Genomic DNA, 23,520 nt, shown 5'->3' with positions numbered 1-23,520 from the left:
CAAGGCAGATCTATGTAAATCTGAAACTACCTGGTCTATGGAGTGAGTTCCAGGACAGATAAAAATACATAGAGAAACACTTGACTCAAAGAGTAAGTAAATAAAATAGGCCGAGCATTGTGGATCAGCAGGTAAACACACTGGCCACCATGCTGGATAGCTTAAATTCAATCTACAGGAGTAGTTTGAAGAGAAATTTGTGTTTAACCATTTGTTCTCTGTCCTCCACCTGAGTCCTCTGTGTCATCCCAACACCCTGTAGCTAAATAAAGCAATCATAAAAACTAACAAATAAGCACAAATGAAAGCTTGTTGTATTGATTTAAGCTGGTAAACACAACAGATCTGTCTTCAAACTTGCTGTCCTCCAGACTCAGCTCCTGTCATATACAATATATTCACTTTAATTTCTAAAAGATTTAAACTGTTTTATTTATGTTTATGTATATGTGTCTGTGTGACTATACATCATGTGCAGGTGACCATGGAGAAAAGAGTGGGCACTAGAGTTGGAATTATAGGTATTTGGGAGCTTCATGTTGTGGGGGCTAGGAACTGAAATCTGGCCCTCTACAGGAACAGTATGTGCTGTTAATGACAGAGCCATCTCCACAGCCTCCCTACATTTGTTCAAAAAGTATTCACAGCAGGAAACTATGGGCAATTTTATAGTGACATATTAGGAAATATACCTAAAATGGGCAAGTCCTTTGATATCAGTAAGCTTTCTGTGTGGAGTACCACACATTGAACACATTGTCACTAGAAAAGTTCCCCTTTGGAAATTCTTTCTTCAAGTTTCACTAGTGATTTCTCCCAATTGTTTCTGTATTTGAAATGAAAACATTCTGAAACTAGAGCAAGAGCCAACAGTGCCCCCATACAATATCAGAGGAGAAAGTAATTATTAATAAAACACAAAAAGAACACGAAAAATCATGGGAAGAAAGCTCTAGATCATCTACCTAGATGTAATCACTTAAATTTTATTTTATAAATTCAAAAATAAAATTCCGTACCAAGATCACATAAACGAATTAAAGAGTCCTATATCTCCTAATGAAACCGCAGAAGTCATCAGAAGTCTCCCAACCAAACAGAGCTCAGGGCAGGATGCATTCAGCACAGAATTCTACAAGACCTTCAAAGATGAGCTAATATCAATTCTCTTTAAACTCTTCCACAAAATAGAAACCTAAGGGACATTGCCAAACTCATTCCATGAGTCCGTGGTCAGCTTGACACCTAAACCACAGAAAGACTCTACAAAGAAAGAGAATTTAAGAACAATTTCTCTTATGAACATTGACACAAATATATTCACTAAAATACTCAGAAACCAAATGAATAATCAAAAATATTATTCACCATGAGCAAATAGGCTTCATACCAGGCATGCAGAGGTGCATCAACATATAGAAATCCAACACTGTAATCCTTCATAGATGTAAACTGAAGGGAAAACCATATGATCATCTCCTTAGATTCTGAAGGAGGGCTTAGGATGGAGAGATGATGAGGGAGAGGCCTTCAATTCTCATGTAAAGAATTGAAACTGCAGAGCAAGCAGGTAACTAATATTGCTAATTCCACTACATGGCAATAGCTCTGTGATACAAATGTCTTCGCATATACAAGGCTTCATGTTGATCACAGATTCTCTGTGACTAATAATTAGAGGTCATACTTAGTATGGCATGAAGGAAGATTTGCAGATGTTACCTACTTTCTACTAGGATCCTGTTCCTGAGAGAGGACAAGGGAGAGAGAGAGAGAGAGAGAGAGAGAGAGAGAGAGAGAGAGAGAGAGAGAGAGAGAGAGAGAGAGAGAGAGAGAGAAAGTAGTAGTAGAGGGAGTTTTCTCGAATTTTTTTCTTTGATCAACACTGATTTATTGAATACACCCATGCTTATCAGATGTATCATTTCTTTTTCATACAAGGATGATATACCCACTGATTTTTAGTTCAGTATTTTGTGTCTTTCCTTGGATAGAATGAAACTGTACATCTAGATTCATAAATGACTAAGCAGTGCTCTATTCTTTCCAAACAGCACATTCAGGCCTGGCTGAACTCGCAGAGAAAGTGTTTTTAAAACAAGTTCGTAATGAGAGAGGGGAAAGTGGAAATGCTTGTCACACTTCTAATTTTAGATGAAAGGAAGTCAAGTTGTTTGCACTTAATATAATGATGGCTATAGGTTGCTGTGTACAGTCTTGATTATTTTAAGATATGTGCAACTACTCCTTATGTCTTCACAATTTTATTATGAAAACACATACAACTTTACCAAAGGCATTTTTGCATCAACTTTGGTGGTTATGTGGTTTCTGTCCTTATGTCCTTTATATGGTGTATGGCATGTGGAACCACGTCTGACTTCCTGAGATGAAGGCAACTTGATTATAATGTATAATCTTAATGTGTTCCTAAGCATTATATTTTATGAATATATATTTTAGCATATATTTTATTAATAACGTATTCATCTGTACTTGTTAAAGAAAAAAGATACGTTTGATAGATACGAGTGAGTTATGAGCTTCCCACCTTGTTCTCACCTGAAATCTCACCATGCCATCCTTCTGAGAACTTGTGTGTCCGTGTTCCCTATCTTTTGTACACTCCCATCATAATGGTATTCACTGCCTCTTGATCTGAGAAGCCATCCCTTTCTATAGTCATCACCTTCTAGAATTGCTCAGTGGCACCTGTGTCAGCTCCAGGCTTCTGCCTAGATTGGATGGACTCCTCATCTGTAACAGGTCGCTCAACATATCTTTGGGAGAAAAGTAGTATGTCTACCAAAGGTTTTCCTTCTCCCCTGGTACTGCACAGAGATCTCAAAGAGAAGTCAACCTCAAGGATACCAGTCTATATACTTTAATCAGGGAACACAGGGTACTGTTTTTCTAAATATTTGGATGAGTTAGGCAGTCATAATTGATATCAGAAAGATACATAAACACCTGTCTCTCAAGTTCCTAAGTTGATACTTTCTGCATCACTAGTGATAAATTCCTGAATGTCCCTGCTGGCATAATATGCCAGAGGTAGGAAGTTCATTCTTTCCATAAACCTACCCTCTCCAACACACTTATGCTGGTTTCCCTCCCTCTCACACTCTGCCATGGGAGAACTCAGCTCCACACATTCACATTCTAACCATCCTTCTCCTCTGAAGAAGCTTCTGAGCAACACCCTCAGATCAGGAAATAATTGATTAAGGGTTTGGATTTCCTCTATTCACACTAGAATCTGCAAGTGAGTCTCTGAGCATTGACCACATCTAAAAATTTTTTTCATTAAATAGAGCATCTGCATGCTCATCAATGGGTCAGCAATAATGGACCAAGGATGAACACTCCTTATACCTTTGGACTTGGTTTGAGTGTAAGGGTGCAATAAGACCCATGATTTGTTCTCATTCATCTGTCAGAATGAATCTTCCATGACTGTATTTTGACCCACAGTTGAGAGACATGGTCAAACAGAGGTTGTTAGGTAGCTGTAGAAGATAGAAAATATCAGTGTATTCTTCAGTTCTTGAAGAAAGCAGCATCAGCCAGGGCTATATTGTGACGGTAGTTTAAGGTTTCATCTGCTGCTTATGTCATACCTACATCAAAGGGTCTTACATGTGGCCCTGAGCCTGACACCATGAGGGGAGAGCCATGGTGCTCTGCCTTAAGGCACAGCTTTGGTCATGAATAGTGATCTGCCCCAATGCTATGGCACCCATCCCCAAGCTGCAGCAGCCCATGTCCAAGCTACAGTGGCCTGCAGCTAGCCCAAAACTTCAGCAATACAGTGTGTCCCCCAGCCGTGTGACATGCTACCTTCCACAAGTTGCAGGCAGTTCTCTGCCCTTCCACCAATACCCTACAGCCCAATACACCACCAGCCCAAAGGTCTATGAACACTTGGCCACTAAAATTTCAAGTGGCTCACTGCCAGTCCTCCTCCTTTTCTTGGAGCAGTCAGCCCCACTTTCCTGCCCTGGGGTGTGGAACCAGGAGCCAAAATGGTGGTTCTTCTTAGTGTCGCAGTGGGAGCTCTCCATGGTGACTATCACTGCATCAGCAGAGTGGAATGAAAACCTGGACACCTTTCTTGACTGAGAATGCCAACTGCTACTGCCATCGGAGCTGTCTATTATGATGACAATGTCAGTAGAATCTTTATGAGTTTTGGAAACTTTGTAAACTCTTTTAACCACTCAAAGCAGAAAAGTGGTCAGACCTTTGTCTGAGAAATCTACCACAGGCCAGACACCACCCCTAGACCTTTTTAACTGACATCTTCAGCTCCTCATTAGGATTCAGCCAAGACCATGCTAATTTGCAGTAAAATGTCTGTAGGAAAAACCCAATCCCAAATGCCAGGGCTTCCCCAAGCACAGGATTGAAATTCCACCAATCCAAACTCGAGAAATCCCTTCCCCCAGAAAGTTCTGCAGGCTAAGGAACATTATATAAAGACTATGTGTTCCCTATGTTTTCCCTTATCCCTGTTGACTTCTCCAGGGAGCAGAAGCAGACAGTCTTTGAATCCATACACCCAATACATTTCTTTTAAGAGATTTACTGCCTGCTGTGATTCTCTGGTCAGAAGCAGAAGAGGAGAAAGTAGAAATGAAGCAGCAGTGGAGATCAGGCTCCTAGGCTCCTCAGCACCTCAGGTAATTGGCAGAAGTCTCCCTCGGGGCTGCATCGTCTATGTTGAAGAGGCCTTCTCTCAGAGCTGTGAGATACCTGGACTCATGTTCCTCAGGATACTTTGGGACATTGTTCTACCTCATGGCTGGGATACCTTCCGAACTCTTGGAGTTGTGGACACCCTGCGATCCAAGTACCAGAAGGCAGTCCAACCACACTAACAAACTAGGTTCCAAGAAAGCCAAACAAAACCTGTGGACCTTTTGGATCGGGACACCCAGGACCAAATAATTTTTTGACAGAATCAGAAAAATCAAGGAAAATGATGACAGTGTTGGGCCACAGACATGGCTCAGACTGTTACAGTAATTGTATCTATTTGGCCCAGGAAACCTAGATCAAAGCTACAAGTGCCACACTGGGTATAATCTAAACTGCTACCAATCTAACAATAAACTAAACTTCTCTAATCCTCATAATCTACATAAATCCCAAGCACTTGCCAATCTAACCTTTTTGGGTAGCTTCTCTCCACCTCCCTCCATCACCTGTCAACTCTTAACTGTCAACTCCTCACTACTACCATTCTCCCCAAAGTCACACCTTCTACTACTTGTTCTTCTGCCCAGCTGATGGCTAAACAGAGATTTATTGACAGTTGTTGTATCCACTCAAGACATTCCTCTACATTGTAGTATACTTTCTTGCTACCAACTTTAAAACCTGAGTCTGACCTACAGGATTCACATTATACAAGGAAAATTTGTTGCTCAAGTTGTCCCCTGACCTCCACACAGGTGTTTTGACACAAATGCATGGATGTATGTACACATACACTCAATAAAAAATACACAGATAATTAACAAATGTAATTTGAAAGTTATAATGGAAATTAAACACATAAAAAATGCAAAAAGAAAAACCACCAAACACACAGAAATAGTGGTGCTCAATGGTACTTCATCACTTGAGACTATAAGGAAAATATTTTTCTTTTGTTCTGTTTTGTTTTTGAGACAGAGTTTCTCTGTATAGCCTTGGCAATCCTGGACTCCCTTTTTAGAACAAGCTAGCTCCAACTCAAAAATATCCGCTGGCCTCTGCTATCCAAGTGCTGGGATTAAAGGCATGTGCCAACACACCCAACAGGCATGAGGAAACGAATTTTTAATATTTGTTCTTTGTAGATATATACAGTAATTCCCTCCTCAGAAATAGTCAAATTATTGGAAAGAAAAAATATTTCACAAAAAAATGTGAAAATGATTTGTACAAGACTTAATGGAGAATATGGATGCTTTGGCAAGAGATCATCTCCAAAGACCTTCTAAGTCTGTGTGATCCAGCTGGAATACTAACACACCTTTAGTCTTTCAGACAGAGGAAATGTGAACTGAGCTCGAGGCCAGCCTGTTATAAAAAAAAGTTGCAACAAAGAAAATCTTACTTCCAGGAGTGGCAGTACAAGCCTTTGCTCAAACAATGACAGTAAAGATAATTTGAAAATGATGTCTAATTGAATGGCAATAAAGTGAAAAATTAGTGAAACATTTGACAGAATAGAATTCACCCAACTCTCTGGAAAAATGTGGAAATGGAAGCTCCATAAGGAATAATGCAGGGGGGCAGACTGGGGTAAGAGAGGGAGAGAGAGACAAGGTAGGAGAGGAGACCAGAAAGGTGAAAGAAAGGAAGGAAAGGGAGGAGGAAGGAGGGAGAGAGAGAGAAAGAGAAATAAAGGGGGCCAAGTAGGGAAGAGGAAGGGACAGAGAGAAAGAGAGAGAGTGAAAAAGAGAGGAGGAAAATTTCCCAGGACATATTTACAGAGAGAGTAAATAGAGAGAGAACTGAACAAGCCAGAGAATGAGAAGGATCCAGAAGATTAGAAGAAATTGTTGGACAGCAAGGCTTCATGGCACATTCCTTTAATCCCACCACTTTGGAGGCAGAGGCAAGTAGATCACTATGAGTTGTAGGCCAATCTGGTCAACAGAGTGTGTTCTAAGACAGCCAGGGCTGCACAGAGAGACTCTATCTCGAAAAGCAATAAAACAAAAGATGAAAAATTCATGCATGTCCTCTACCATATGGCTCTGAGTATAATGAGGAGAGGTAATGCAGACATTGATGATGATGTACAAATGTCATCGCTGCAAGGACTAATTGCAGAGATTATATCACTGCCTGATATAAACACAGCATTGGGGAAGTGAGGTCTGCATTTCCGCTTCCTGTGGGTGCTGAAGTACAACCATCTCATGAGGAGTGTTCTGCTTCCAAGCACCGCACCCTGTTTGCTGTCCCTCCCGACAGGCTCTGTAGCTCTGTCCTGAAGCCGAATTGCAGCCTCTTGAATGATATGCCATGGCCTTCATCCTCCAAGTCCTGCTCTGTCTGGGTGAGATGGGAAGACGGGGAGGATACTGTGGTCTAGGAATGACCCGATGAGAGCCCAGCACTCATCCATCAGGCAACACCCAGACACTCTGTAGCTTTACAGAGGAGAGAAACAAGCCTCTCACAAGAAATTCTCTTGCAGAACTGACTCTGGACCTCAGGACCCCAGTGCTGGCAGGTGAGTTTCCACAACTGTCCTGACCTGCTCTTCTCTTCATTTCCAGGAGCCATGCATGGGCAGTGTGTGTGGAAAAGACCACATGTGCGCTGCTGCTGCAGGTGGCTGGAGGGTCACGGGGTTGGGAATTTCAATCTGAGGATGGATGCCCTGGGAACTAAATGCTCATTTTCCTTCAGGGTTCCAGCCTATACCTGTCCTCAGAGCACAACCAGACTCTGTGATCTCCATGCAGAATAGGGTGACCTTCTTGTGTGAGGGGACCACAGGAGCCAAAAATTACTCTCTATATAAAAGGGGAAGCCAAGATCCATGGTGCACTGAAATTCCCCCTGAGCCTGGGAACAAGGCTGAATTCTCCATCGCAAGAGTTGACCAGCACCATGCAGGGTATTATCGCTGTTACTATCAGACAGATGAGGGTGGACCATCAGAGTACAGTGACTTCCTAGAGCTGGTGGTGACAGGTGAGAGGAAAAACAAAGCTCTGTTCTCAGCCTTCACTGTTATGAATTCAGTCTGCTCTCAGCGGTGCAGCACCAAGTCACAGCCATGGAGGAGAATAAGGCCTCACTCATAACTGATTCCTCCTTCTCTCCTAGGAGCATACAGTAAACCCATCCTGTCAGCCCAGCCCAGCCCTGTAGTGACCTCAGGAGGGAAGGTCACCCTCCAGTGTGTCTCAGGGCAACAATATGACTGGTTCATTTTGACGAAGGAAGGACCACAGAAGCTCTCCAAAAAGTGGGACTCACAGTACAGCTATTTTAAGAAGTCCCAAGCCTCGTTCTCTGTGGGTCCAGTGAACTCCAGCCAGAGGTGGACATTCAGATGCTACAGCTATGACCGGAACAGCTCACATGTATGGTCAGAACCTAGTGACCCCCTGGAGCTCCTGTTCTCAGGTACAAACCCCCAAAATGATGCTGAAATAACACAGGTGCTCAAGGAGCCTGATAGGCAGTGCAAGGGAGGAACCATGGCCATTTAGACAACTGACACGCAGCATGAAAAACAGTGAGACCCAACAAATATTGCAATGCAGAAGATGATAGCAAAACCACGATGTCCAGGAGAGAAGTCTGTATGTGGAGTTCTGCTACTCTGGTTGAGCTTGCATGTCATTTTCCACTGTGACCACTGTATGCCACATTCAAACAGAACCACCTCCTTTTCTCCTTGCAGAGAACCTCCAGAAACCCATCATCAAGGCTGAGCCAGGCTCTGTGATCACTTCTGGACATTCCACAACCATCTGGTGTCAGGGAATAATGGAAGCCGAAATATATGTTCTGCATAAAGAGGGAAGCCCAAAACCCTGGGGAACACAGACCCCAAAGAAACCTGGGAACAACGCCAAGTTTATCATCCATAACGTGACAGAGGAGCATGCAGGACAGTATCGCTGTTACTGTTACAGCTCAGCTGGTTGGTCAGAGCACAGTGACACTCTGGAACTGGTGGTGACAGGTGAGTGCACAGTCAGAGACTCTGGCCCAGGCTCTGTTCTCAGGCGTATTCACCTCCCACATTGTGTCTTTGTGAACTCATGTAAAAGTCTTCCTCCCTCTTGCCTAGGAATTCACAACTACACTAAACCCAGCTTGTCAGTCCTGTCCAGCCGTGTGGTGAACTCAGGAGGAAACGTGACCCTCCTATGTGTCTCACAGAAGCGATATGATAAGTTCATTCTCACCAAGGATGATCAAAAGTTCTCTAGCTCTGTGGATGCACAGTATATACCCTCTACTGAACAGTGCCAAGGCAATTTCTCCATGGCTCCAAACCACAGAGGGACATTCAGATGTTATGGGTACTACAAGGATACCCCACAGTTGTGGTCAGTACCCAGTGAGCCCCTGGAAATAAGCATCTCAGGTGAGTCAGCCTGTCACTCATCAATGATATTTTATGAGACCCTAAGCCTTTTGACACAGGCCTGCCCCTCTGGGGAGTCACAGGTAGAGAAAGACTAAATGGAGAGGCTGGTTTCTAAACCAACACCCCAGACCTGGGGAGAAGCAGTGACATGTGCAGGACAGGATGGGAGGGCACAAGTGTTTGGTAAGAACCAACTCCTCAGTCCCTAGCCTGTCACCTTCCCACTAGGGCTGTCCAAGAAGCCATCTCTGCTGACTCACCAAGGCCATATCCTGGACCTTGTAATGAGCCTCATTCTGTAGTGTTCCTCTGACATCAACTATGACAAATTTGCTCAGTACAAGGAGGGAAAATCTAAATTCACGCAGCACTCCAGTCAGTGGACTCAGGATGGCCTCTCCTTGGCCAACTTCACACTGGCCATCCAGAGAAAGAGATTTATGCTCAGCATGAACAGTGGAATACATTGAAAGCAAGGAACCCAGAAAGCCCAAATACACATCCTGCCTCTTAGGCCCTGAGAAAAAAGTTGCCGCCAACGTGGAGAGAACCTAGAAGGATAAAGAAACCCTTTGCTGAAATGTATGTGCAAGATGTGCTGTAGCTTGTTATTGGCTTTATACAGCATCTTTGGAAGATTCTAACTTGAATATTGGCTTCCATTTATCGGCTGCTGTGTCACTGAATATAAAGGGGGAAACCTGGCCCACATGTGTAAGAGTTTTTCCCCATGCTGGCCATGGCTGTGGCCTCTCCAGACAGAGAAGCCTCCACAGTGTGTCAGGCGCACAGTGTGCTGACATGTTTAAGGGAGGAACACAGGACCATGGAAGGACATTCAGGCTCCATCCCTCTAATTCATGGAGCTCAGTTCTGCGCCAGAGAACCTGACTGAAAATCAGAGTCCTTCAGTTCAACTCCCACTCTGCCACTTCCAGTCAGTTGACCTGAGGCAGGTGTATAGCTAAGGAGGAAAAAAAAAAGACAAACCCTTATTTCATGACTGTGAGCTTTAGAGATGGTGAGTGTACAGACCCAGCATGTGTCTGTCACAAAGCAAGTACTCACAGAAGCAGCAATGTCCCCACTTATGATGTCACTTGTGCCTCAGGACAAGAAAGAAACCTGAAGATTCTAACAGGAGTCTCTGTGACATTTCTCCTGCTCTTCATAATTCTGATCTTTCTCCTACGACGAAGACATCAGAGAAATTTCAGGAAGAATGGTGAGGAGAGTGAGGGCAACTTGGGTCTCAGGAGGTAGTAGGTTCCCCTATGAACATCCAAACAGGGTTTCAGGATGTCAGCCGCAAGGAAACCTCAAGCTGGGGCAAGGTAGCTTACAAACACTTGCAGATCTCAGAAAGCACCTAATATCAGCACCTGTGCAATGTGAGCTGTTCTATAAACTGTACCATGTTCAGAGATATTTGTTCACCTGCCCTTGAGTTGTAAAGTAGCTTCCTTTCTTCCCTGCTTATGCCTGGTGGAGGGGCTTGCCACTCTCCTAAATAAGACTCCTCTCTTTGCAGCCCAGAAAGAGGCAGAATTGAAACTACCTGCAAGAGTTTCAGAGTCAGTAACCAGAGACAGATGCCCCCAGAAGAGTTCAGTCATGACTAGAGATCTAGACATGTGCCTGCCAAATGCATCACACTGAAAACTGACGTCTCTTTGTTACTCTAGGTCCACTCCAACTGCTGCCAGCCAGGAAGAAAGCCATTGTAAGAGAAAGAGAATTTTGGGTAAGGGGTATCTGAGGTCTCATAATTTCAGGGGTGCTGGAGAGGACATGTGGTGTTCACTGTGTGGGTCTGAACTTCACACTATGGGTTAAGTCATAATCACAGCACTTCCTGGTTGTTTCTACCCTCCCCCCCGGGGCAAGAAAGAAATGAATGTAGAGGTCAGAGACATCCTTTGACCCTAGTCAGGGGACATGCTGGTTGTTCAGCTATGACAGATGCTTCAGTGGAGGACATTCAAACTAATGATGCTGGGGATATGGACAGTTGGTTAAGATCCCGGTCCCCACTGGCAGATTAGTGCAGGGGGCCTTCTTTGTTCTCCCTCCCTCAACCGTCACCATTTCCACAGCTGACCTCTGTCTCCCTTCTGCAAGCACCAGCCTCATGTGTTTTATGGCCTCTATTTCTCATTATTGTCTTTGGATTACAAGTTTCCTCCATCCTATGCCCCTTTTGGCGTATAGGCATCAGTCTGGTTGTCTTATTAAGGGGAAATCCTGGGCAGAAAGCCCACAGAGTCATTTAACGGGCCAGCAAATATAGATATGGGACAGAGCAAAACCAAAGGAAACTGGGCAGAAATTGGGGGATGGTTTCATAGTTTATTTTTTGTCTATGTGTGTTTTGCCTGTATGTGTGTCTCTGTGTCACATGCCTGTAATATCCTCCCAGAGGCTACTAGTGTGTGTCCAATACCCAGGAACTACAGTTACAGTTGATTAGAGGCTGTCACTTGGGTTCTGGGAACCACACTCAAGTCCTTTGGAAGTGAAGCCACTGCTCTTATTCATGGAGCAATCTCTCCAGCCCCCAGAAATGTTTTTAGAGGAAGATGGACTGTGCAACTGAATCCGAGCCAGCAAGGGCTAGATAGAGTGTCAGGTTAAGCCTGGACTGTAGAATGGAAACCCAGAAATATCCCAGCAGGGAGCCAGTAATCTAAATGAGTCACTCTAGCCGGTCTGTGGGAAACTTGTCAGAAAAGATCACCAGGGGAGTAGGGAGACACTGTCTGTACCTCACTATTTCCCTACAATAGAGACTACCTGAGGAAGACCTGCAGGAAGAGACATATGCCCAGGTGAAAACCTCCAGGTTCAGGAAGGAAGGAACTCCCTTAACTTCTGCCATGTCAAGAAAATTCCCTAACACAAAAGTTGGACAAGCAGAAGAGGACAGAGAGGTGCAAAGTCAGGTGGGTCCTGTCCTTCAGAGACCTACATATTCTCCCAAGCCAAGCATACACCTTCATCTCACTCTCTCCCACTCCAGGTTACCAAAATCAAGGAGCCCGAGGTCGTGACCTATGCCCAGCTCTGCATCAGAACGCTCAGCACGGGGAGAACTGCACCTCCTCTATCCCAGGCAGGGGAAGGTCCAGAAGAGCCCAGTGTCTATGCTGATTTGGCCGCTGCTCATCCAGAGGCTGCTCCCAAGGACTAGACACAATGACCTCCTGCATACCAAAATGAATAATGGGCCACCCAGGGATTCTGAGAACGTTGAGGAACCCGTATGAGCTTTAACTAAAATCACACCGCTTTGAAATGTTGCCAGAGATTTCTCAATATTCAACTGAAATGAGAAATTAATAGAAGGGAAGAGTTTTCCATGAAGTGCTAATTCTATTGGCATTTCCTGACAAAGCAATGAAGTAAAAAAATTTACAAGCATAGTTAAACATCCTTACAATTCTTACTGATGAAATACTGAGACAGGAAAATTGCCTTTGTTTTATGGCTATCTTGGGATCCCTAGTAAAATTCATGTCAGTCTGGGCCACATAGTGAGACATGTTTCAAAAAAATACATTAGTCACCAAAGGAGTCCGTTAGGGTAGACACCTTAAATTGTAGCACTTTGGAGTGGTGGACAGGAGGATCTAGAGGTCTGAGTCATTTTCAGCTCCATAGATTAGAAGGAAGAGGTTAGCCTGGAACACATCAGGCTGCAAAAAAAAATTTAAAAAGAGATCAGTTTTGGTGTTCCATGCCTTCAAGTTCAGAATAAAGGATGTAGACACTAGGCAGATCTATGTGAATCAGAGTGTACATGGTCTACAGAGTGAGTTCCAGGACAAACAAGAATATATAGAGAAGCATTGACTCAAATAGTAAGCAAATAAAATTGGCTTGGCATTATGGCTCAGCATGTAAACACACTTGCCACCATGCTGGATAGCTTAAATTCAACTTACAGGAATAGTTTGAAGAGAAATTTGAGCGTAACCATTTGTTCTCTGTCCTCCACCTGAGTCCTCTGTGTCATCCCTACAGCCTGTAAAAATGGAAAGAAACCAATTATAAAGACTAAAAATAAACACAAATGAAAGCTTGTTGTAGTGATGTAAGCTGGTAAACGCAACAGAACTGTCCTCAAACTTGCTGTTCTCCAGCCTCAGCTCCTGTCATATACAATATATTCACTTCATTTTCTAAAAGATTTGTACTGTTTTATTTATGTCTATGTATAAGTGTCTCTGTGACTATACACCATGTGTACAGGTGCCCATGGAGAAATGGGTGGGCACTAGAGCTGGAATGGTAGGTATTTGGGAGCGTCATGCTTTGAGGGCTAGGAACTGAAATCCGGACCTATACAAGAATAGTATGTGCTCTTACCGAGAGAGCCGTCTCCACAGGATCCCTACATTTAGTCAAAAAGTATTCAGAGCAGGAAACTATGAACAATTTTATACTGACATATTAGGAGATATACAGAAAGTGAGCAGTAAGCTTTCTGTGTGGAGGACCACACATTGAACACACTGTCACTAGAAAACTTCCCATTTGGAAATTCTTTCTCCAAGTTTCACTGGTGATTTTTCCAATTGTTCATGTATTTGAAATAAAAATATTCTGAAACTAGAGCAAGAGGCAACAGTGCCCACCATAGTTGATCAGATGAGAAAGTAATTATTAATAAAACACAAAAAGAACACTAAAACTCCTGCCAAGAAAACCTGAGGTGAAAGCCATGGTGCTCTGCCTCAAGCCTCAGCTTTGGACATCAATAGTAATCTGCCCCAATGCTATGGCAACCATCCCCAACCTGCAGCAGCCCATGTCCAAGCTACAGTGGCCTACAGCTTCTCCAAAATTCTGCTATCCACTGTGCGCAGAACCCTATGACATGTTACCCTTCACAGGCTGCAGACAGCATTCTGCCTTTCTCCCAATACCCTACAGCCCACTACACCACCAGCCCCAAGATCTAGGAACACTTGGCCACTAAAATTTCAAGTGGCTCACTGCCAGTCCTCCTCCTTTCTTTGGAGTAGTCAGTACCTCCTTCCTGCCCTGGGGTTTAGAGACAGTAAACTAAATGGTGGTTCCTGTTAGTGTCCCAGTGGGAGCTGTCCATGGGGACTATTCCTGCATCAGCAGAGGGGTATGAAAACATGGACACCTTTCCTGTCTCACAATGCCTACTGGTACTGCCATGGGAGCTGTCCATTATGATGACAACATCAGTAGAATCTTTGCAAGTTTTGGAAACATTGGAAACTTTTTTAACCACTTAAAGCAGAGAAGTGGTCAGAACCTTGTGTGAGAAATTTCCAACAGGCCAGACACCACCCCCAGATCTCTCTAACTGACATCTTCTCCTCCTCATTAGGACTCAGCCAAGACCAGGCTAATCTGCAGTAAAATTTCTGTTAAAAAAAAACCCAATTCCTAATCCCTGGGCTCCCCCAAGCACAGGCTCAAAATTCCACTAATCCACACTCTGGAAATCCATTCCCCAGAAAGTACTGTCCCTTAAGAAACACTCTGCAAAGGCTATGTTTTCCCTTTTCCCTGTTGACTTCTCAAGGGAGCAAGGCAGCCACTCTTGGATTCGTACCTCCAGTAAATCTGCTTTGAGATTTACTGCCTGTTGTGACTCTCTGGTCAGAAGCAGAAGAAGAGAAATTAGAAATGAAGAGGGAGTGGAGATCAGGCTCCTAGGCTCCTCAGCACCTCAGGTAATTGGCAGAAGTCTCCCTCAGAGCTGCAACGGCTATTTTGAAGATGCCTCCCCTCAGAGGTGTGAGATACCTGGACTGGAGTTCCTCAGGATACTCTTGCGACACTGTTCCACCTCATGACTGGGATACCTTCCCAGCATTTGAAGTTGTGGACGCCCTTCCAAGCAAGTAGCAGAAGGCAGTCCAAACACACTAACAACCTAGGTCCCAAGAAAGTCAAATAAAACTGTGGATCTTTTAGATCATGACACCCAGGACAAAATAAAGTTTTGAAAGAAGCAGAAAAACCAAGGAAAATGATGATAGTGTTGGGCCGAGTGTTACACTCGAGCTGGCTCCGAGTGTTACAGTAATTGTATCTATTCGGCCCAGGAAGCCTAGTGCAAAGCTACAACACCACACTGTGTATAATCTAAATTGCTACAGTCTAACAATAAACTAAACTCCTCTAATCCTCATAATCTACATATATCCCAAGCACTTGCCAATCTGACCTTCTTGGGTGGCTTCCCTCCACCTTCCTCCATCAACTGTCCACTCGTAACTGTCAACTCCCCACTACTATCATTCCCCTGGAAGTCAAACCTTCCACCATCTGTTCTTCTACCCAGCTGATGGCTAAAGAGAGCTTTATTGACAGTTGTTACATCCACTCAAGACATTCCTCTACATTGGAGTATACTTTCTTGCTACCAACTTTAAAACCTGAGTCTGGCCTACAGGATTCACATTATACAAGGAAAATTTGTTTCTCAGGTTGTCCCCTGGCCTCCACACACAGGTTTTGACCCAAATGTATGGATGTATATACACACACACTCACTAAAAAATACACAGATAATTAACAAATGTAATTGGAAACTTATAATGAAAATTTAATACATTTAAAAACAGAAAAAGAAAAACCACCAAACATATAGAAATAATGGTGGTCAATGGTACTTCATCACTTGAGACTATAAGGAAAATATTTTTCTTTTGTTCTGTTCTGTTTTTGAGACAGAGTTTCTCTGTATAGCCTTGGCAATCCTGGACTCCCTTTTGAGAACAGGCTAGCTCCAACTCACAAATATCCGCTGGCCTCTGCTTTCCAAATGCTGGGATTAAAGGCATGTGCCAACACACACAACAGGAATGAGGATAAGAAATTTTAATATTTGGTCGATGCAGATATATACAGCAAGACCCTCCTCAGAAATAGATAAAATTATTGGAAAGAAAATAGATTTCACAAAAAATGTGAAAATGAACTGTACAAGACTTAATGGAGAATATGGCTGCTTTGGCAAGAGATCATATCCAAAGACCTTCTAGGTCTGTGGGATCCAGCTGGAATACTAACACACCTTTAATCTTTGAGACAGAGGCAAGGAGAACTGAGCTCGAGGCCAGCCTGTTATAGAACAAGTGGCAAGAAAGAAAATCTTATTTCCAGGAGTGGCGGGACAAACCTTTGCCCAAATAATGACAGTAAAAATAGTTTGAAAATGATGTCTAATTGAATGGCAAAAATAAGTGAAAAATTAGAGAAACATTTGACAGAATAGAATTCACCCAACTCTCTGGAGAAAAGTGGAAAGGGAAGCTCCATAAGCGATAATGCAGGGGGGCAGAATGGGGTAAGAGAGGGAGAGAGAGAGACAGGGTAGGAGAAGAGAAGAGAAAGGTGGAAGAAAGGAGGGAAACGGAGGAGGAAGGAGGGAGAGACAGAGAAAGAGGAATAAAATGAGCCAGGGAGGGAGGAAGAAGGGACAGAGAGAAAGAGAGAGAGTGACGAAGAGAGGAGGAAGATTTCCTAGGACATATTTACAGAGAGGGTAAATGAGAGAACTGAACAAGCCAGAGGAGAAGGATGCAGAAGATTGGAAGAAATTGTTGGACAGCAAGTCTTCATGGCACATTCCTTTAATCCCAGCACTTTGGAGGCAGAGGCAAGTAGATCACAATGAGTTGTAGGCCAATCTGGTCAACAGAGCATGTTCTAAGACAGCCAGGGCTACACAGAGAACTCTATCTTGAAAAGCAATAAAACAATAGACGAAAAATTCATACGTCATCTACCATATGGCTCGGAATATAATGAGGAGAGGTGAGGCAGATGTTGATGTTGATGTAGAAATGTCATCTCTGTAAGAATTGATTGCAGAGGATCCACTGCCTGACAGAAACACAGCATTGGAGAAGTGAGGTCTGCATTTCCGCTTCCTGTGGGTGCTGAAGTACAACCATCTCATGAGGAGTGCTCTGCTTCCAAGCACCACACCCTGTTTGCTGTCCCTCCTGACAGGTTCTGTAGCTCTGTCCTCAAGCAGAGTTGTAGCCTCTTGAATGATATGCCATGGCCTTCATCCTCACAGTCCTGCTCTGTCTGGGTGAGATGGGAAGACGGGGAGGATACTGCGGTCTAGGAATGACCCAGGCTCAGAGACGAGCACTCTCCCATCAAGCAATACCCACACATTAGGTGGCTACATAGAGGAGAGGAACAAGCCTCTCATAGGGAACTCTCTTGCAGGACTGACTCTGGACTTCAGGACCCCAGTGCTGGCAGGTGAGTGTCCACAACTGTCCTGACCTGCTCTTCTCTTCATGTCCAGGAGCCATGCATGGGCAGTGAGTATGGAAGAGACCACATGTGCACTGCTACTGCAGGTGGCTGGAGGCTCACGGGGTTGAGAACTGAAATCTGAGCATGGATGCCCTGGGAATTAACTCCTCATTTTCCTACAGGGTTTCTGCCGGTCCCTGTCCTCAGAGCACAACCAGACTCTGTGGTCTCCATGCAGACTAGGGTGACCTTCTTGTGTGAAGGACCTAGGGGAGTTAAAAATTACTCTCTCTATAAAAAGGGAAGCACAGAGCCATGGCACACCTAAATTCCCCCTGAGCCTAGGAACAAGGCTGAATTCTCCATTGGAAGAGTTGACCAGCACCATGCAGGGTATTATCGCTGTAACTATCACAGCAATGATGGTGTGTGGTCAGTGTACAGTGACCCTCTGGAGCTGGTGGTGACAGGTGAGTGCACAGAGACTCTGGGCCAGGCTCTGTTCTCAGGAGTATTCCCCTCCCACAGACTAGCCTAGGGGACTATTGGGTCTTTGTGAACACATGTAACAGTCTGCCTCCTTCTCTCCTAGGAATTTACAACTACACTAAACCCAGCTTGTCAGCCCTGCCCAGCCCTGTGGTGACCTCAGGAGGATACATGACTCTCCAGTGTGTCTCACAGAAGCGATACGATAAGTTCATTCTCACCAAGGAAGATCAAAAGTTCTCTAGCTCTGTGGATGCGCAGTATATACCCTCTTCTGAAGAGTACCAAGCTAATTTCTCCATGGAGCACGTGAATCTAAGCCACACAGGAACATTCAGATGTTATGGGTACTACAAGGATACCCCACAGTTGTGGTCAGTACCCAGTGAGCCCCTGGAAATACACATCACAGGTGAGTCAGCACATCACTCACCAGTAATTTTATAAGAACCTAAGTCCTTTGATGCAGGCCTGCCCCTCTGGGGAGTCTCTGATTGAAAAAGCCTAAAAGGAGAAGCTGGTTTCTGAACCAGCATCCCACACTTGGGGAGAAGCAGTGACATGTCAGGGCAGGATGGGAGGGCACAGGTGTTTGCTGAGAACCAACACCTCAGTCCTTAGCTTGTCACCTTCCCTCTAGGGCTGTCCAATAAGCCATCTCTGCTGACTCTCCAAGGCCATATCCAGAACCCTGGAATGAGCCTCACCCTGCAGTGTTCCTTTGACGTCAACTATGATAGATTTGCTCTGTACAAGGAGGAGAAACCTGACTTCACCTAGTACTCCAGTCAGTGGACTCAGGCTGGCCTCTCCTTGGCCAATTTCCCATTGGCCATGGAGAGGAAGAGATATTTAGGCTCAGCATGAATAGTGGGGCAATCGGATGACATTGAGAGGAAGGAACCGACAGTCACAATCCCCATCCTGACTCTAAGGCCCTGAGGACAAACCTTCCACCAACATAAAAAGAACTCAGAAGGCTAAATTAATCCTTTGCTGGAATGTCTTCCCAAGATGTGCAGTAGCTTGTTATTGGCTTTATACAGCATCTTTGGGAGATTCCAACTTAAAAAATCGCTTCCATTTATGGGCTGCTGTGTCACTGAACATAAAGGGGGAAACCTGACCCACATGTATAAGGATTTTTCCCCATGCTGGCCATGGCTGTGGCCTCTCCAGACAGAGAAGCTTCCGCAGTGTGTCAGTCCCACAGTGGGGTGACATGTTTAAGGGAGGAACACAGGGCCATGGAAGGATATTCAAGCCCCATCCCTCTAACTCATGGAGCTCAAATCTGCTGGAGAGAACTGGGCTGAAAATCAGAGTCCCTCAGTTCAACTCACAGCACTGCCGCCTCCAGTCAGATAAGCTGAGGCAGGTGACTAGCAGGGTAGAAAAAAATACAACTCCTTGTTTTATAACTGTGATCATCACATAAGGTAACTGTAAAGACCCAGCATGTGTCTGTCACAAAGTAGGTGCTCAGGGAAGCACCAGTAATACCCACTTATGATGTCACTTGTGCCTCAGGACTGGGAAGTTACTCAAAGTCTCTAATAGGAGTCTCTGTGGCATTTATTCTGCTCCTCATCATCCTCATCTTCCTCCCTCTCCAAAGAAGGAATCAACGAAAATTCAGTAAGAACGGTGAGGAGAATGTGGGCAACTTGGGTCTAAGGAGTTGGTAGGTTCCCTTATGAACATCCAAACGGGGTTTCAGGATGTCAGCCCCAGGGAAACATCAAACTGGGGCAGGATAGCTTACAAATACTTGCAGATCTCAGAATGCACTTAATATCAGAACTTGTGCAATGTCAGGTGTTCTATAAACTGTACCATGTTCAGAGACATTTGCTCACTTGCTCTTGAGTTATAAGAGTTGCTTCCTTTCTTCCCTGCTCATGCCTGGGGGAGAGGCTTGCCACTCTCCTAAATAAGACTCCTCTCTTTGCAGCCCAGAAAGAGGCAGAATTGAAACTACCTGCAAGAGTTTCAGAGTCAGTAACCAGGGACAGAGCCCCCAGAGGAGATAAATCATGAGTACAGATCTAGACATCTTCATGACTGAAACATTACACTGAAAACTGACATCTTTTTGTTTCTCTAGGTCCAGCCCAGCTAATACAACCCAGGAGGAAAGCCATTGTAAGAGAAAGAGAATTTTGGGTAAGGGGTATCTGAGGTCTCAGAATTGCAGGGGTGCGGGAGAGGACATTTGGTGTTCACTGTGTGGGTCTGAACTTCACACTATGGGTTAAGTCATAATCACAGCACTTCCTGGTTGTTTCTACCCCACCCCTCCTGGGGCAAGAAAGAAATGAATGTAGAGGGCAGAGACATCCTTTGACTCTAGTCAGGGGACATGCTGGTTGTTCAGCTATGACAGATGCTTCAGTGGAGGACATTCGACCTAAGGATGCTGGGGATATGGACAGTTGGTTGAGATCCCGGTCCCCACTGGCAGATTAGTGCAGGGGGCCTTCTTTGTTCTCCCTCCCTCAACCCTCACGATTTCCACAACTGACCTCTGTCTCCCTTCTGCAAGCAACCAGCCTCATGTGTTTTATGGCCTCTCTTTCTCCTTATTGTCTTTGGATTACAAGTTTCCTCCATCCTATGCCCCTTTTGGCGTATAGGCATCAGTCTGGTTCTCTTATTAAGGGGAAATCCTGGGCAGATAAGCCCACAGAGACATCTAAGGGGCCAACAAATATAGGTATGGGACAGAGCAAAACCAAAGAAAACTGGGCAGAAATTGGGGGATGGTTTCACAGTTTATTTTTTATCTATGTGTGTTTTGCCTGTGTGTATGTCTCTGCGTCACATGCCTGCAATATCCTCCCAGAGGCGAGTAGTGTATGTCCAATACCCAGCAATTAGGGTTACAGTTGATTAGAGGCTGCCATATGGGTTCTGGGAACAACACTCAAGTCCTTTGGAAGTGAAGCCACTGCTCTTATTCATGGAGCAATCTCTCCAGCCCCAAGAAATGTTTTTAGAGGAAGATGGACTGTGGGGCTGAATCCAAACCAGCAAGGGCTAGATAGAGTGTCAGGTTAAGCCTGGACTGTAGAATGGAAACCCAGGAAGATCCCACCAGGTAGCCAGTAATCTAAATGGGTCACTTTAGCCATTCTGTGGGAAACTTGTCAGAAGAGATCACCAGGGGAGCAGGGAGACACTATCTGTACCTCACTATTTCCCTACAATAGAGACTACCTGAGGAAGACCTGCAGGAAGAGACATACACCCAGCTGAAAACCTCCAGGTTCAGGAAGGAAGGAACTCCCTTAACTTCTGCCATGTCAAGAAAATTCCCTAACACAAAAGTTGGACAAGCAGAAGAGGACAGAGAGGTGCAAAGTCAGGTGGGTCCTGTCCTTCAGACACCTACATATTCTCCCAAGCCAAGCATACACCTTCATCTCACTCTCTCCACTCCAGGTTGCCAAAATCAAGGAGCCCGAGGTCATCACCTATGCCCAGCTCTGCATCAGAACGCTCAGCACGGGGAGAACTGCATCTCCTCTATCCCAGGCAGGGGAAGATCCACAGGAGCCAAGTGTCTATGTTGATCTGGCCGCTGCTCATCCAGAGGCTGTTCCTAAGGACTAGACACAATGACCTCCTGCATACCAAAATGAATAATGGGCCACCAAGGGATTCTGAGAACTTTGAGGAACTCGTATGAGCTTTAACTAAAATCACACCACTTGGAAATGATGCCAGAGATTTCTCAATATTCAACTGAAAAGAGAAATTAATAGAAGGGAAGAGTCTTCCATTATGTGCTAATTCTAATGGCATTTCTCGACAAAGCAATGAAGTAAGAAAATTTACAAGCATAGTTAAACATCCTGACATCTCCAACTGATGAAATACTGAGACAGGAAAATTGCCTTTGTTTTATGGCTATCTTGGGATCCCTAGTAAAATTCATGTCAGTCTGGGCCACATAGTGAGACATGTTTCAAAAAATGTATTAGTCACCAAAGGAATCCGTTAGGGTAGACACCTTAAACCATAGCACTTTGGAGTGGTGGACAGGAGGATCTAGAGGTCTGAGTCATTTTCAGCTACATAGATTAGAAGGAAGAGGTTAGCCTGGAACACATCAGGCTGCGAAAAAATTTAATAAATATATCAGGTTTGCTGCCCCATGCCTTCAATTTCAGAATGAAGGATGTAGACACAAGGCAGATCTATATGAATCTGAGGCTACTTGGTCTACAAAGTGAGTTCCAGGACAAGCAGGAATATATAGAGAAGCATTGACTCAAAGAGTAAGTAAATAAAATAGGCCGAACATTGTGGATCAGCATGTAAACACACTTGCCACCATGCTGGATAGCTTAAATTCAACTTCTGGAGTAGTTTGAAGAGAAATTTGAGTTTAACCATTTGTTCTCTGTCCTTCAACGGAGTCCTCTGTGTCATCCCTACAGCCTGTAACTAAATAAAACAATCATAATAACTAACAAATAAGCACAAATGAAAGGTTGTTGTATTGATTTAAGCTGGTAAATGCAACAGATCTGTCCTCAAACTTGCTGTCCTCCAGCACAGCTCCTGTCATAGACAATATATTCCCTTTAATTTTTAAAAAATTTGAACTGTTTTATTTATGTCTATGTATATGTGTCTCTGTGACTATACATCATGCATGCAGGTGACCATGGAGAAAAGAGTGGGCACTAGAGCTGGAATTATAGGTATTTGGAAGCTGCATCCTGTGGGGTCTAGGAACTGAAAGCAGGCCATGTACAGGAACAGTATGTGCTCTTACTGACAGAGCCATCTCCACAGCCTCCCTACACTTGTTCAAAAAGTATTCAGAGTAGGAAACTACGAACAATTTTATAATGACATATTAGGAGATAAACATGAAATTGGCAAGTCCCTTGATATCAGTAAGCTTTCTGTGTGGAGTACCACACATGGAACACATTGTCACAAAAAAGTTCCCCTATGCAAATTCTTTCTGCAAGTGTCACTGTGATTTTTTCCAATTGTTTGTCTATTTTAAATAAAAAACATTATGAAACTAGAGCAAGAGGCCACAGTGCCCACCATACTTCATCAGATGAGAAAGTAATTATTAATAAAACACAAAAAGAACACTAAAGCCAAGGGGAGAAAGCTCTAGCTCATCTACCTAGATGTAATCACTTATATTTTATTTTATGAATTCAAAAATAAGATTCAGTACCCAGATTAGGTGAACAAATTAAATAGTCCTATATCTCCTAATGAAATCGAGAAAATCATAAAAAGTCTCCCAACCAAAAAGAGCCCAGGGCAGAATGGATTCAGTACAGAATTCTACAAGACCTTCAAAGATGAGATAATATCCATTCTCTAAACTCTTCCACAAAATAGAAACCTAAGGGACATTGCCAAACTCATTCCATGAGTCCATGGTCCCCTTTACACCTAAACCACAGAAAGACTCTACAAAGAAAGAGAATTTCAGGCCAATTTCTCTTATGAGCACTGATGCAAAAATATTCACTAAAATACTCACAAATCAAATGCAAGAAGACACCAAAAATATTATTCACCATTACGAAGTAGGCTTCATACCTGGCACACAGAGGTGGTTCAATATATAGAAATCCATCAACGTAATCCTTCATAGATGTAAACTGAAG

General features: G+C 44.0%; 2 protein-coding genes across 2 annotated transcripts in view; both read left to right on the top strand.

The window, feature by feature from the left end:
- The window catches only part of LOC311591400 (paired immunoglobulin-like receptor B), a 72,270-nt gene that overhangs the window by 5,901 nt on the left and 42,849 nt on the right, over nt 1-23,520 (top strand). Inside the window, exon 2 of the mRNA XM_084770948.1 lies at nt 7,199-7,234. Within this exon, the coding sequence (XP_084627074.1) occupies nt 7,199-7,234 (36 nt within the window). The remainder of the gene's footprint in view (nt 1-7,198; nt 7,235-23,520) is intronic.
- On the top strand, nt 8,845-12,417 carry LOC311591402 (neutrophil immunoglobulin-like receptor 1). The gene is made up of 5 exons (XM_084770951.1): nt 8,845-9,112; nt 10,227-10,340; nt 10,801-10,859; nt 11,902-12,057; nt 12,135-12,417. The coding sequence occupies exons 1-5, from the start codon at nt 9,010-9,012 to the stop codon at nt 12,303-12,305; spliced, it is 603 nt and encodes a 200-aa protein (XP_084627077.1). The 5' UTR covers nt 8,845-9,009; the 3' UTR covers nt 12,306-12,417.

Source organism: Acomys minous (genome assembly GCF_964271855.1).
Source record: "Acomys minous genome assembly, chromosome: 20".
In the NCBI taxonomy this organism is placed as follows: domain Eukaryota; kingdom Metazoa; phylum Chordata; class Mammalia; order Rodentia; family Muridae; genus Acomys; species Acomys minous.
This window is presented reverse-complemented; position numbering and strand designations above follow the sequence as displayed.